The sequence below is a fragment of the Sebastes fasciatus genome, chromosome 23, assembly GCF_043250625.1.
Source record: "Sebastes fasciatus isolate fSebFas1 chromosome 23, fSebFas1.pri, whole genome shotgun sequence".
NCBI lineage: Eukaryota > Metazoa > Chordata > Actinopteri > Perciformes > Sebastidae > Sebastes > Sebastes fasciatus.
The window spans coordinates 13,216,577-13,232,326 of record NC_133817.1 but is presented as its reverse complement, the minus strand read 5'-3'; the positions used below and the strand labels follow the sequence as shown (position 1 = coordinate 13,232,326).

Genomic DNA, 15,750 nt, shown 5'->3' with positions numbered 1-15,750 from the left:
GCTTGAGACAAAATCGTGGCCAAATAAAGCTGACAGAGCAAAGCTTGCAAGTTGCATCCTGTGTGTCCTATTTTTTTTGGTTTTAACAATGCACATTGAAGATGTGTAGCATCGGTACAGAACTGCAAAAGAACCACTTCCCTCGGGTCTCGGCTCAGATCAGCTCATTCTCCGTGAAGTCATGTCATAGTATCCCACGACTCAACTCAAATCTGTAGTTAAGGCAGAACGTTTAGCGAAGAGAAAGCAGCTTCAACCGAAAGGGAGGGTATAGAGGCCTTCCTCCAAGCGGGGACTTCCTCTCAGCACCATGCTAACAGGGGCTCCTCACAGAGCTCCCATTGTGTACAAGGGCCCCGTGGATCCCCCCCATACATGAAAGCAACACATGCCAGAGTTTCACCTCAGGAAAAGGCGGACAAATATTCCAGTCTGATTTTGAGTAAAGAAAAATAAAGGATACTCTTGTAGGGGATAAAAAAGGTATTTTGCCATTGAGGGGGGGCTCTCTCTTTCTCTCTGTGTGTCTGTATATGTGTGTGTGTGTGTGTGTTTGAGAGGGTCGTGCATGTGGGTGTACGTCGCTGTGGGGTGGGTGCACTCTCCGACTGACCAAAAGCAACGTGCTCTGGTCCAATCAGTCTCAGTGCCTACCTTCACACATAAGCGGCAGGGGCACTCAGGTCCGCACAGACCTATACACATACACACACACACTCGTCACATTCACGCACACACACACACACACCTACACCTTTCACACACTTCACACCCTCCCCTCTTCAAGGCACCCTGAGCGACCTCTCACCATTGGCCAGGTCCCGGAGCCCTCAGCATCTCCATCACGGCTGAAGGGACCATTCGGGAAAGCAGGAGACAGAGGTAAGCGTTCCTTGGTGCTATCTTCAGGTATAGTCGAGGGGATCAGGCTCCAAAAAACACTGCTAGTCAGGAGCCTTGGAGTCTTGGCTAATTGGTTGGCGGTGCAGCTGCTTTATTTTCACTCAGGGATTTGCTTTGGTGACTGAAATGTGTCGTCCTTTGGCGATCTTAGTGGTTGTGATGTGTGTGGCTGGTAGTTCTTTAAGCTTCAGTAGGTGTGATTCAGGTGTGACAGGTGTTTTCTTTTGGGATTATTGACAACCCTGGTGACTTATTTTGCAGTTTTGACAGCTGCAGCAGTCTTTTTGTGCAATATGTAATCAAGCAAGCATGCATGAATTTTTGCCTCAAGAGGTTATACAAGTCTTGAACTTTTTTTTGTAAATGTTTTGCTAAAAAACAAATATGCCTCCCTCCAATTTCAGAGTGTGATGACAATTTGTTGTTTATATAATTTTTATGCATTTCATATTATTTTTGTTACTTACTTATATTGTTGTTACCCGCTTAAAGTTCCCTTTAAACCCTTTTTTTTGTGATACAAATACGCCAGTTTGTTGTGCAACCTGTCCTGTAGCAAAGGGACGCTTGTCAAGTTTGCTTATAAAGGTAGAATCAGTGGATATCAGGAATGCCCAACGCAAAGCCAAGCATAACACGGAGGTAGTCTGGAGGCTACACACATACACGGTTTCCACACACTGTACACTGTGATGGCCTGTATAAGCACACCTCTGTCTCCAGCATATAGTCCCTCTTTCAGTGTAACCGTGCTGGATTTCATATAGCCTTGTGACAGAAGGGCTATTTCAGCGAGGATGCTAAACCTGTTTTCTCAGCAGGGTGCACTCAGTTCATGTTGGACATTTCCCAGAGATAATTGATTTGCATGATTAATCTAACCCCTCTGATATCAACAAAGATTTGATTCAGGAACTTAAATAACCTGTGAAGGTGTGTGGGTTTTTGTTTTATATATCTGCCCTCATCACCAAAAATAGCAGCTCAATTTTCTCTCTCTGAAAGATAGGTGTGTTAAGACAGAGTGTGCATCTGTGAGAGGATGTGTCTTACCAAGTGTGTGTGTGTGTGTGTGTGTGTGTGTGTGTGTGTGTGTGTGTGTGTGTGTGTGTGTGTGTGTGTGTGTGTGTGTGTGTGCGTGAATGTGTATGTGTGTGTGTGTGTGAATGAAGCTTTTCGTTGCAGCCGTAACACGCTGCCATCCTGTCCACAAACCTCGGTGGAATTTGGAGTTTGAGTGCTGAGACAGGCAGCGACCGGGCCTCATAAAGGCCCTCTGTAAAGGGCGAGGGGTCGAGTTAGCTTAGAGACCTGTCTCTCTCTCTCTCTCTCTCTCTCTCTCTCTCGCTCTCTCCATCTATCCCTGAGGGCCAACATCTTGTCCACGTCTCTCTCTCTCTCTCTCCCTGTCTCACTCTTTTCTTCCCTTCCCCTCGCTCTCCGTTTCTCTGCCCCGGCCTAGAGGACTCTCTTTAAAACTCTTCTTCTTTTCTTGGGTTTCACATCGCCCATCTCAGGCCTGCCTGCTCACATGTGTGGCTACACCTGCTGTTCATGTGAAATACCTCTACTGACAGATGAATAATTCCTACGCCCTAATGTCTGCGGTAATTAACATATGCTAATCGTATTAGCACTTCCCACTTCATGAACTCAACCAACCTCGCTAAGCTTAGCAGGTCTGTTCTGCGGAGGAAATAAAACGAGATTATGAGCAGCAGCTATCTGGGTCAGGGTAGTGCACGGTAGATGTGCACCCAGTGAAAATCATACACGCTAATTTTAGATTCAAGTAGAAACTCTTGTCTGTGCCTTCATTTCAAGTTTGTTGCCAAGAATTTTGCTGCATGTTTCTGCCAAAGCCATTTTGGTGTGATTGGGGAAAATAAGCCAAAAACACTTTAACGACTTTGAAAATTTATTGGAAAAGAAGTGACCAAAAAACAAAAATCCTACAAGCTGAAAGTAGATTTTTTAGAAGTGTCTAGCACAACAGACTGGTCAAACAGCATTCCTTATCAGATCAACTCTGACTCCTGACCTTTGACACGCCACAGGCGTGCACTGATTTGAGCCAAGATGGCTGCTCCCTGGAACAGTGAGGCCTCTGGCTACAGCGAGGCAAGAGGCCCTCATATTTCGATCCCTCCAGCTGTCTGCACCTCAGTAATGAAATCACTGACCTTAGTGATGTGACACAATGTCAAGACCTGCTCTGTTGTACCATACAGGCTGGTTATAATATCATGAAGACATGCCTTGTTGAAGGGCACCTACAGCAGATGCTTTTGTACTGTAGCAGTAAATATATAATAAAGAAAGTCAATTTCTGAATGGTCGTTCTTTTTTCACTTAAGCATTTTACTAGTTACAAGGGGAAAATAACAATAAATAACACAATGAACAAGTGAAAAATCACCTTTCGATGTTCCTCCTTCTGACTTTACATCTCTCTGTCAGGTGTCAAGGTGGACTCCAGTATGAGGATGCTCGTGCGGCTTGTGTTGGGACTCTTCGTCCTCAAAGCAGCGGTGGCCGGCCCCAGGTTTTCCCGACAAGTGGACTTGGACTCGTACGACAGTGTCAACTATGATGTGGATCTAGACAATTTAAATTTGGAGAACCAGGATATCTATGACTACGAAGATGGGCTGACGATCGATGATCCTCAGGTAAGAAACTGTGTCGGTCAAGGCCATCAACATTCAAACACCCTGGTCTTTAATTGTACAGCCCCAACTGTCATTACAAAGGAAACCCTTGTGTTTTTACAACATTTACATTTATATTATTATGATTTATCTTTCTTATATTGCACCTTTAATTGGCAGTTCAAGTAAATGAGTTGAGTTGCTGATGCCTAACTAACTTATGCAACATTTCACCCATATGAAGTTGAGTGATTGCTGGAAAGGTTGCGGAGAAGTATAAATGATATCACATCAACATGATATACAATTTTAAAACATGCAGGCTGCTACAGTTCCCAGAATTCCAGATTTTCTTCCGATCGCACAAATCACAGCCGTGACGGCCAATTGGCTGGTTTTGTACCGAGGTCACCAGGTTCATGAAGCAGAGAGGCATCCTGTCGATTCCAATGGCGGCCATTTGGAAAATGGACAAACTGCTCTCCGGCTTTATGCACTACTGTGGCCAAAATATTCCACTTTTATACCTCTTGGCCAGCCACCATTTAGGTAGCGTGCAATAGAGTCTCCACAGGCTGAATTCTTCTGAATCTGGAGTATTTTGTTATACGTGGAATCAAACAATATTTATGCCCCAATGATGGATATATATTTTATTTGCCTGCAAAAATGGAGGATGGAGCAGCCAAATATTTTTGTTTTATTTGATTGATTTATTTGTTGTTGTTGTTGTTTTTCTTTTTTGACTTTACATTCAAGCAATTACAATATATATATACACATGTATTTATTATTATTATTATTATTATTATTATTATTATTATTATTATTATTATTATTATTATTACTATTATTATTATTATTATTATTTATTTATTTATTTATTTTAACATAATTTGGCCATTTCATGTGACAGATGACAGTGTACAAATGGGGAAGAGAGAGAGAGAGAGAGAGAGGGGTATGACATGCAACAACGGCCCCAACCACTTGGCTACCAAGCTGCTCCCACAATAAATATTATTTCTATCAGTAACCGGTAAAGAGAGATAATGCAGGAAACTCAGATGGAGCATGATCTGCATGTGCTCAAACTTCAAGGACCTCAGGGACTTTTCTCATTCTACTCAAATACCTCTAAGCACAACAGCTTTTAAAAGATGAGTGGAGACAAGAGGCAGAAAGGGTTATCGGCTGGATGATGGAGTCCAGAAGTGCCCTTTAAATCAGGCTCAAGTTGAGTGTGATGTGGCAAGACTGCATGCAGGGCACGCTGGGATAGCAAGCTATAGCCATGTTACCGTTTATACCTCTCTTTGTAACACGGAAATTAGGCCAGGGCAATGTCAAGATCTCGTATTTTCAGCAGGCTTCTTCTGAGCCAGCGGTTTAACTTAAACCTGATGTGGGTTGCACTCACACCACTGCTGTTATCTGAGAGCAATCCCACAATACAGATCTAGCAGACATGACAAAATGTAGCAGAACTAACGACATAAAGCAGTGAATTATTCACAAAAAAAGGTGCAACAGCCTTCTGCCTAGAGCCTACTATTTAAAATGATTTAATCATGTTGTGCAATCAAGTTTTACAGCTAGCTGAGTGTTACACATGACAGGGTTCAGTGTGGGAAAGTGGTTGCAGTGGACTGGTTTTGATAATGTCTCTCTGTTTAACAAGCCTGGATATGACACAGCACATTGCATAAGATTTTGTGGGAGTTTGTGGGAACGGGAAGAGGGGAAACAGTAGAGTTACTAGAATCTTTCCCAGCTTGTTGTTCACACTGAATAAACACAAAGTTTTGCAGCCTTTCGTGTTGAGAAATAGCATATTGCAAGGATTTGTCATGTTGTTTTGTTTTGCACAAGGTGATAGGGCATCTCCTCAGATAGACTGTAAGAAGAGAGGAGATAAAATGGATTTTATTCACACACACATATCAGATGTCAGGGGAGAGATGAAGCGATGGTCGCCTCCACACCTCTGGAATGCTGACTCTTTGCTTTCCACTGTTGGTATTTCTCCTCTTTCTCCTCGGGGCTTGTCTCTTTTGAGAGCAGTAAAGGCTCATCTGCGATCTGCGATGTTATCCAAGCAAATCGTCTTCAGTCTGCTGCATTCAAATGCTTTAATCACCAGTTTCTAGATTTGCGTAGGCGTCTTCTTAGTTTCACCAAGACATTCAATCGGCCTTTCATCCTTTTGAATCAGACTTTAGCAGCTCAGGTATTAAACTCTGAGGTAATTTCTCAAGCGGATTGTATTATTGTATATAGTAAGCACTTATCTTGTCGATCACCTGGAGTTCTTCATTTGCTCCAACAACTAAATCCATCCACAATCTTGCCACTTTATATTAAATAATATCTTGTCGAGAGTTATATCAGAAGATCGATACCACTCTCATGTTTGTGCGTTAAATACCAGCAGGCAACCTCAATGTCTGAAAAGTGAAGCCAATGCTGAAGTGCCTTAAACTTGCATTCTTTCTAACAGTCAGCAGGGGGCGATGCCTCTGGTTGCAAAAAGAAGTCTGATTGTATAAAAGTCTATGAGAAAATAAGCCTACTTCTCACTTGATTTATTACCTCAGTAAACCTCACATTGTAAACATGAGTTTATATTCTCAATCACTAGTTTCAAGTCTTCTTCAATACAGCATGATGTTCATTTGGTAAACTATGGTCCCATTTAGAGTCAAATAGACCATAAAGCAGGGTATGCTTTAGGGCGTGGCTACCTTGTGATTGACAGGTCTCTATCACAGCGTTGTCCGGTCAGTTCATGAAAGTTAATTATAACATTTTGTTCGCCTAAAAATGTCTTGTTCAGCGTTCAGTTGTACTTAGCTCCACCCTCTCGTGCCACTTCTGGTTGCAAAAAAACAAGATGGCGACAACCAAAATGCCAAATTCGAGGCTTCAAAACGTCAGTCCACAAACCAATGGGTGACGTCACGGTGACTACGTCCATTTCTTATATACAGTCTATGGTACAGTGCTATCTTAGCTAAGCATAAAGACTGGAATTCGGGGGAAACAGCTAGCCATGCTCTTTCCAAAGGCAACAAAATCTGCCTTCCAGAAACTCAAAAGCTCAATAATTAACACAATATACTTCGTTTGTTTAATCCGTCCAAAAACGACTGAGGTTTAACAGACTTTGGGCAGTTACTGCAGCCGGCGTTGGTATTTACCTACAGACTTGACTGTCATCAATCTTCTCATCTAACTCTTGGCAAGAAAGCGAATAGGCGTATAGGCTATTTCCCAAAATGTTGTACTATTCCTTTAAGATGCAAAGTGCAAGGATTGAATTTGCCACATGGCTTCTCATTGGACTCAAGACTTTATATGCATTAACTTGATATTGTACATGCTGTATAGTAGGCTATCTGGGGATGAACCATGAGATGGGATGACTTTAGCAAATCATCCTGTCATTTTGTTTATTGTAAAGGAAGCAGCTGGTGAACCAGTGTGAGGATTTTTTGGAAAGATTAAGTCTAAAACGTACTGTGCTGAATGCACCTACTGACTGACACACTATATAGCCTACTACAGCAGCGACATACCATTTGGCATCAGCTTGATGCTCGCATTCAACGTCTCTCCCTGTGCATTCTGTATTCCCATGCTGTTTCCAGAGCTTCTTTTTTTTCAGTATTTTTAGTTGCCAGCCTTTCGCCTCTTCTTTCCCCTCGGGTGTATATGTTTGCTTTGGGGAAAGGGGGAAATGAAGGGGAGAGCTGCAGCGAGCAAACTCTGTGCAACACTTTTCAAAGGCCTACCTTGTTGTATCCCAAACTGTGTCTCTGCCAAGCTTTAAAATGTGACTGGACATCTTTTCATTGCTGCATTTTAAAGTCTCTGCATGACTTTTTTTCTCAGTTATATTTATTGTAGCCTATCACTGAAAGGCTGTACTTTGGTTGACTCGATTTATTGTACTGATGTACAGTTTTGATTCCTCTCGACTCTGATTACTGTGGTCGAAAGTAGCTGAAAAATATGGATTTCGTGCAGCTACCATGTGTGTCTTGGTTCCACAAGGACCATTCCTTGTTTGGAGGGTTGAGTCAGCCTGTTGGGCGTTGAGAGAGTGTCAGGTATTACCTGTGGGCGTTCATTGCCCTCGTCTGGAGGATGGTAGAACTGCAGGTTTGATGAAACATCAAACAGCAACTGCAATGACTGTAAATGCAATTATAATGCCGTGATGGATATACCTGAAGCTTTTAATGAAGGAACCACAAAGCACTGTAATTCATAAAGCTTGGTCAGTTTGGCGGAGCCGTCTTTTCATTTATTTCCTAACATAAATGCTGCTAAGCCTTTGTTTATAAAGTAATTTGATATTTTTGAGGTAGAAGAGACATTAACATGGACACGTCCATGCACTTGGATGCACTCTCCGCAGATTGTCTAGTCCTTAAGTTTATCAAAAAGCAACATACAGCAAGTTTAGGGTAAAATATATCCTTCTTCTTCACATGGGATGATTTGAAAACCTTTCAATAAACACTACAAAATTTAATGTCAGAGGTTGAACCATTTCCTGTTCTCACAAAAAAAGTGATTTGTAAGTATCTTTCAGTTCATAACCAAGTAGATATAAACAAGAGTTCCAAACCGAATCCATATAAAGTCTAAAAACAGAAACTCTTGTGGCACAGTAGATGGCAAGATATCTGCCAATGCTCTTTGGTATATCTTTTGATATGGAAAACACATTTCATACACTCAAAGAGCAGTTATTGTTGGTTGCGAGTGGAGAGGTTAATCACTTTATCACTTCTACTACAAAAATGTCTTCTACGGTCTATCATGGAGGTTGCATCTGAGCAGCCATTGCTGTCTCTGGATAGTTAAATCTGTACACTTTGCTGCCATCTAGTGGTGGAGATGGAGATGCTGAGAGTCTCATGGTTCATTGTTTTGGTCCTTGCTACAGACTGTGTCACCTCAGATCATATTGTCTCAGTTCTGGAGACTGGTGTGAGATTTCACAGACTTGCCTGCCTTGTATCGTCAATCCATCCTCCATTTCCTGCATCCACTTGTACTCAAACTACATGACGACAATGCCAAATTCTACTGTATTTGTCCTGTGATGATCACAGAGGGTTGTAATTGTTTTTTTACTTAGCACCTAAAAGGTCTTGACCTTTATATCCCTGCTTATAATACATGTAGATAGAAAGGGTGAATGTTGTATAATGGATGTGATCAATACTTTTGCTTAAGATGGACTAAATACCAAATGGGATATCAAGAGACATTGGTGCCAGTATAGTATGGATAGAGCAGTGTTTCTTGATTAATGCTGTTGTTGAAATGATAGTTGGTAATAGGTGTTGACAAATTAACGAATGCAAACATTTCAATTTTCCACATTTGCATTCATTAAATGCATTGACTGTCAAGTAAAATGTCCTTTCTGGATTACGTGGTGCAGAAGTCCTGCTACACAGCATGATCCCACTTTTCATTGAGATGTCAAACATTTTGCATGTTGCCCTCCAACGCCAGTTTTCTTTTTGATCTATTGAAAGCATTGGTATAATTTTTAATGACCAGGCTGTATCATCTGCTCAGCATTATGATTTGTTAGACTTTTTCATTGCTATTCTGTTGCTAAGGGAAAAACTTTGGTCCAAGATCACTTCCTGTCAGCTACTGCATTAACAAGCATAGCAACAGGAAATACAAAGGGATCTATTTAGAAAGTTTATGTGGTGAAGTTTGAAAAGGTCTAGACAAACTTGACAACATAAACTTTCTAAATGGGCCCCTTTGTGTTTCCTGGTGCTGACAGGATGTAACCTTGGACCAAAGCTGTTGCCCTAAAAACAGAATGGCAATGAAAAGGTCTATACAGCAGATCTGTCACTTTTGTTACACTGGCTTCCAACTTTCCTTAAATTCCTTAATTATGATGGTATCTTAGAGTTTACCAAATATTGAAATGTATAGGTTAACTATTTTATTTTATTTTAATCTATATATATATATACATAATTCCTTAATATTTTTTATTTTATTTTATTTATTTTTATCACGGTGGGAGGTAATGGGATGGGTTTTAATGTAATTATAATTTATTCATATATGTATTATTATTATTATAATTATTATTGTTATTATTACATATTTATATATTTTTTATTATATTTGTTTTTTTACTTTTTTTTCACCTTTATTTATTCAGGGGAGGTTCACTGTGTTCATTAGTTTAAGTATGTATTGTCTTCTTTGTTTTATTATGTATGCAAAACCACTATAAATAAAATGTATAAAAGAAAATATTTTGGAATAGAGCAAAAGGTCTTGGGCTGTATTTTTGCTTACCTCTTGGAAAATTCAAATCAGGATGAGCAAAATGGAACACAACACACAGCCAAATGCTTACTTTGGAGTTTTATTTCATGCACAGAGTAAGAAAAACATGAAATATCACTTTTCTGATGCTCGATCTCAAGTCAAACTCATACACTTTTGACTCACTGCCACTGTCTTTCCCTCAGATAGAGATTGGAACACTGGCCCCACCTGACTATAACTACCCTGTACCCGAGGCCTCGCTGGAGGAAGAACAAGTAGAAGAAGAGGAGGAGGAGGAGGAAGAGGAGGAGGAAGAGTTGCCCCTAACACCCCAGCTCACCCCTCAGGGTTCAGGGGGATCTGGGGTTCTCATGGGCCCAGACACACAGAAAGGTCTGAAAAAGCACACACCCTTAACCATAGAAAGTTCACTGGGTTTAAGAGAGGGCCTTGCTCTACTGCTCTCTGGGGCCTTCGGAGTTGTAAAAGCAGCATCACCCATAATGACAAAAACATCCAAAACAAAAATCTGTTCTCTAATCTCATCGTCTACATCTTCAACAATCATCTTTTTCCATATGCATGTCTTCCATTTAACTAGCTGCTAATGGTTAAATGTGTCCTTTTCAATCACTGTGTCACCATTTGACTACTTAACCTGATCATCATTGTGAGCTGATCCATTTCATCTGTCTGTTTATTAATACCTAATCTTGTCTCTAACAAGAGGTGGAGCTGCGTCTGACGCCCATTGACATCCTTCATGTGTCCGGGGATTTTGGGGGCTCCGTAGGGTCTGGGGCCTCGGGAGCCTCTGGGGCTTCTGGGTCGGGAGACTCAGGAGACCTGCTCTTCTCCGGCGGCTCTGGGGGTTCTGGTGATATTGTCCTGATCTCCGGAGACTCTGAGGAGCTCCTCAGCTCTGGGGGATCTGGAGAATTCTTGGTATCTGGGGATATCTTGATATCTGGGGATCTCTCAGGGTCCGGGGATACTTCTGGAGCCTCCGGAGACCTTGGCTCTGGGATTTCCATTGAAATCCCCCTGGGCTCTGGGGAAGAGTCTGGTTCTGGGTTCTCTGGAGATCTCTTGATCTCAGGGGCCTCCGGAAGCTCTGGGGTTTCTGGGGACTCGGGTGAGTCCGGTGACTCAGGGATAACATTGATATCTGGAGGTTAGTACAGATGCCTGTTTGGCAGGCTTGTGGCAACTCTATTTCTTCATGTGTCTTACTCTATGTTGATGTATTGTCTTAAATTCCATTTAACTGCGTCCTTTTTAAATGTAGTTAAATGTTGATTTTGCTTATAATCTTATTTGTTGTACTCTGTGCCATCGTATTTGTGTTACTCATAATCAATGTTCTCCTAACCTAATGTGTGATTGATTGGTTAATGGGTTGATTGATTGTCCATCTCACCTTCCACCCTCCTAATGTCATGTCTCCTAACCCCGACCCTTGACTCTAACAAGAGGAGGAGCTGCCCCTCATTCCCGAGCCTACCCCTAGCGAGGCATCAGGTGCTTCAGGGGAGTTCTCAGGAGCTTCAGGTTCTGGAGACTTAGGGTTCTCTGGATCCTCTGGGGCTTCTGGTGTCTCTGGCTCTGGAGACGCAGAGGTCCCTGAGGTAACTCTGGTCCCTGACACTGATAAAGGTCAGTATTTAATCTAGACTTGTGTGAGATATGTTAAAGGCAAGGTAGAAACTCAAGTACATACCTCACACGTCAAAACGTACAGTAGGCCTATACCAAAAACAAGGTGCCGATGTTAGGCCAGGCAGCCAATGAATCTTTTTATGAAGTGGTCCTTGTCTGTCAGTTTTGTCCACTTCCTCCTGTCAACATATCCTCATATAATAGTTTGTATGACATCTTACGAAAAGTTGTACCTCATTTTTGTGTATTTTCCTACGAATGTCCAGCAACAGTTGACTAATGTCCAGCAAAACGTGATGAATGCCCAGCAACACGTGTCAATTTCCGCTCGTTACATGTTTTATATACATCTTTTCAGAATGAACTTCCGTCTTCAAAGGAACTTGGTTAGGTTTTGGGCAACAAAACTACTTGGTTAGGTTTAGGCAATAAAACTACTTGGCTAGGTTTTGGAAAAGATCGTGGATTGGGTTAAAATCCGCTTGAAATACTTGGTTAGGTTTAGGCAACAAAACTGCTTGGTTAGGTTTAGGAAAGATCGTGGATTGGGTTCAAATACGCTTGAAACACTTGGTTAGGTTTTGTGGTAAATATACGAATTACAGTGCATGAGAACAGCCTGCCAATATATCCCAGTGGCCACTCAGGGTACTGCAACGACAACAATCCCGGGCAGCCTGAAAAGCATTTCCCCCACCATTTTAGCCCACCATTATAAAACAGACTTCTGTAAAACTTTTGAAAGGACACCACCAACAGCAAACAATGTCAATTATTACTCTTTGTATTATGAATTTTTAATCCATGAAGGTTTTATATTTGTAAAACTTTCCTGGAGCCTAGAAAAGCCTTGGACCATACACGGAAACAAACCCAAAAGCTAGAAAACTTGTTTTGGCATATGCACTGGACAATCAATTTTAATTCGATTGAATGGGTGCCATTGTTTGGCGTTTGTTTACAAGAAACTCTTTTAAAGTGAGTAGAGACGATTTAGCTGGGCAACGCTTAGAACGGTGTAAGATTTATTGTGAGAACTGGCTCCAGCATTGGCACCTAGTCTGCGAAAATGGGACGGTTGCATTACTTTAGCGAGTTATTCACTGCATGAACTTTGTTCACATAAATGTTTATACCAAGTTCAGTGTGGTTATCTAGCCTAGAGACAGCTGACAATCCAAAGACAAAGACTAAAGCCATTTGAACTGACTTCCCTAAAAGTGTTCACCACAGATCACATTTCATGTCATTAACCCCAAAATGCCATTTTCATTTAACTCCCATTCATCAGTTAAATGCCTTAAACACTTGGTTAACACTGCTAATATACTGTGTGTAACTTATCACTGAGGCAAACAGTGGGCTGCTGTTTGCCAGACACGTCCATGCTGATCTAACCTGTTTCTTTTAACACCTAATCTTGTCTCTAACAAGAGGAGGGGCTGCTTCCGATTACACCAGAGACCCCTCAGGAGGGTACTGGCGGTGTAGAAGGGTCAGTGAGCTCTGGGGAGCCTGACGAGCCCGACGAGCCTGACGAGCCTGTGATTGACAGGAAAGGTCAGTACTTAACAAGACAGGTATTGAATTCAGAGGAGGATGATTAAAAAATGTCCGAACTTGTCTGCAAAAACCCTGAATCCTGATTTGATTGACGTCGCCCTGTGGATTACTAAAGGCTGATTTCATTAGCTACCAACTGTCCTCTGAAATGCATTGTCTTACTTTTTCATATTTTATTCCTTCCTCTTCCTCCTTCTTATCCATGTGCTCCAGGTATGCCCACTTGCTTGCTGTGCACGTGCCTCGGTGGTTCGGTCTACTGTGATGACTTGAAGCTGGATAGTGTTCCACCTCTCCCCAAAGACACCACTCACTTCTACGCCCGCTACAACAGAATCACCAAGATCAACAAGTCCGACTTCGCCTCCATGAGTATGTTTGGATGGATAATGTATAAATATTAGACCAGCGATATCCAGAACCAAATACAAAAGTTGATGTTTCGTTGTTTTTTTTTGCCTCCGTCCAGGCAAGCTGAAGAGGATCGACTTAACCGCCAACGAGATCACGTCCGTCGACGAGAGAGCGTTCTTGGGTCTCCCTGAGCTGGAGGAGCTGGTGATTCGAGAAAATCATATCTCACAGCTGCCCGCTCTCCCAGAGACCATGAGCCTGGTCGATGCCAGCCATAACAACATTGGTACCAAGGGTATTCACAACGAGGCGTTCAAAGTACGTACACTTAAACTTGCATTCTTCTTAACAGCCAGCAGGGGGCGACTCCTCTGGTTGCAAAAAGAAATCGGATTGTATAGAAGTCTATGAGAAATGGCTGGCGATAGCCAAAATGCCGAACTTGAGGCTTCATAACAGTAGTCCACAAACCAATGGGTGATGTCACGGTGACTACGTCCACCGTCTATGGTTTGGCCATAGAATCCATTTAGAAATGATGCACCTTTTTGTTATAGGCCACTGTCACTGCCACATACACTTGATCTCCATGCCAAATTTCAGCCTCCTAGGACAAAAACTGTGGTTGCCAAAGGGTGGGGACATTTTTGTGGACTGACCGGCAGAATGAGCTATAGAGCTGCTGGTCACAGCTATAAAAACAAAATACCATCGGCCGATTTATATTTAATTCTCAAACATCAATACTTGCACCAATCGCAGAAATCTAGTCCTGGTCAGTATACTGTCATACTGCATTGCACACTTCTGTTTTACATTTATATCATTTCAGAGTACTTGTGATATTAATATTCTGTTCATGACAAAATCGTAATGCTGAAATGGACAAATAGATGCCTCGTTCATCAAAGCAAAAGGTTAATTACAGCTATCTCGGCTGAATGTAGGGAAGTCAAGACTACTTTAAAATGTATTGGGAATTCCTTAAAGTTTTCTAAAGGCCTGAGCCAATAACGACTTCTATCTTTTCTCCTTGTATCCAGGATATGACGAGCCTGCTGTACCTGTACCTAACAGACAACCACATTGACTACATCCCCGTGCCTCTACCAGACAGCCTGCGATCTCTACACCTACAGGTACATCTGCTTTGGCCTCATGTCTCATCGCTACCCACCACCGGTCAACAGTGACTACATTTACGTGCATTCCGAATAAGACAATATTTCTAATTTGATACAGGCCGTGTAAACGGCATACTCTGTTTGGATATTCTGAATTAGTCCTTTTTTCCGAATGGAGCATTTTCCGATTAAGACATGTCGGATATGCCGATATTTTTCAAGTTTAAGTAGCATTCTTTGGACACGTATAAAGCCATTAAGAATATGCATCTCAATTGCATTTTTTTAACGTCAGTTTGCGACACACAGACACACGGCCTCTTGCCTGTTTACGTCCAGCTATGTGCGTTGTACACAAACCAACCAGCCGACAGTTTGCAGAGATGCATGCCCAGAACAGATTTCAGAATTAAGACTTTACTATAAGATTGACATTCAAAGGACTAAACCCAAAGTTTTACCAGATACATGATAAACTTGATAACTAGCTGAATGTCTGACTTTTAACAAATCCAGATATTCTTACTAACCTGGAACCAGTTCCTAAATGGAAGGGGACATGTATGATTACTAAAAAAAAAGGTTTGGGGAACACTTCTTCTAATCTATGTACCCTCCTCCATCTTCTGTTGCAGCGTAACAATATTCAAATGATGCACGAGGACACGTTCTGCAACCTGAAAGACTTCAACTACATCAGGAACGCGCTGGAGGACATCCGTCTGGACGGCAACCCCGTCAACCTCAGCAGGACCCCGCAGGCCTACATCTGCCTGCCTCGCATACCCATCGGGGATCTCATTTAACCACACAGACACACACTGACTCCCACCAATACAAACCACATGCACACATCTTTTGTACATATTGACACACAAAGCCACACATGCAGACATTTATCACTCCTAAAACAATCAATTAAAATGACAAACGTGCTGCTGACGTATACTTATGGATCAGTAAAACTCTGTGTGGATGGAATATACATCCACAAACACATAAATTATGAGTCAGATTCTGGTGATCCACTGCTCTATACTTCTTCAGGCATAACACAACAACACACACAGTCGCTCTCACAGATCAAAACGCATACACACACATACAATTACATACACACACACACACACAAGAACTTTCTCAAAAGCCAAACTGTTCCGCAACTTGAT

General features: G+C 41.9%; 1 protein-coding gene across 1 annotated transcript; it reads left to right on the top strand.

The window, feature by feature from the left end:
• Positions 1 to 469: 469 nt before the first annotated feature.
• Positions 470 to 15,611, top strand: epyc (epiphycan). Its single transcript, XM_074625558.1, has 10 exons — positions 470 to 882; positions 3,364 to 3,575; positions 10,085 to 10,274; positions 10,609 to 11,055; positions 11,355 to 11,537; positions 12,975 to 13,100; positions 13,317 to 13,475; positions 13,573 to 13,775; positions 14,501 to 14,596; positions 15,217 to 15,611. The coding sequence occupies exons 2-10, from the start codon at positions 3,384 to 3,386 to the stop codon at positions 15,385 to 15,387; spliced, it is 1,767 nt and encodes a 588-aa protein (XP_074481659.1). The 5' UTR covers positions 470 to 882; positions 3,364 to 3,383; the 3' UTR covers positions 15,388 to 15,611.
• Positions 15,612 to 15,750: the final 139 nt, after the last annotated feature.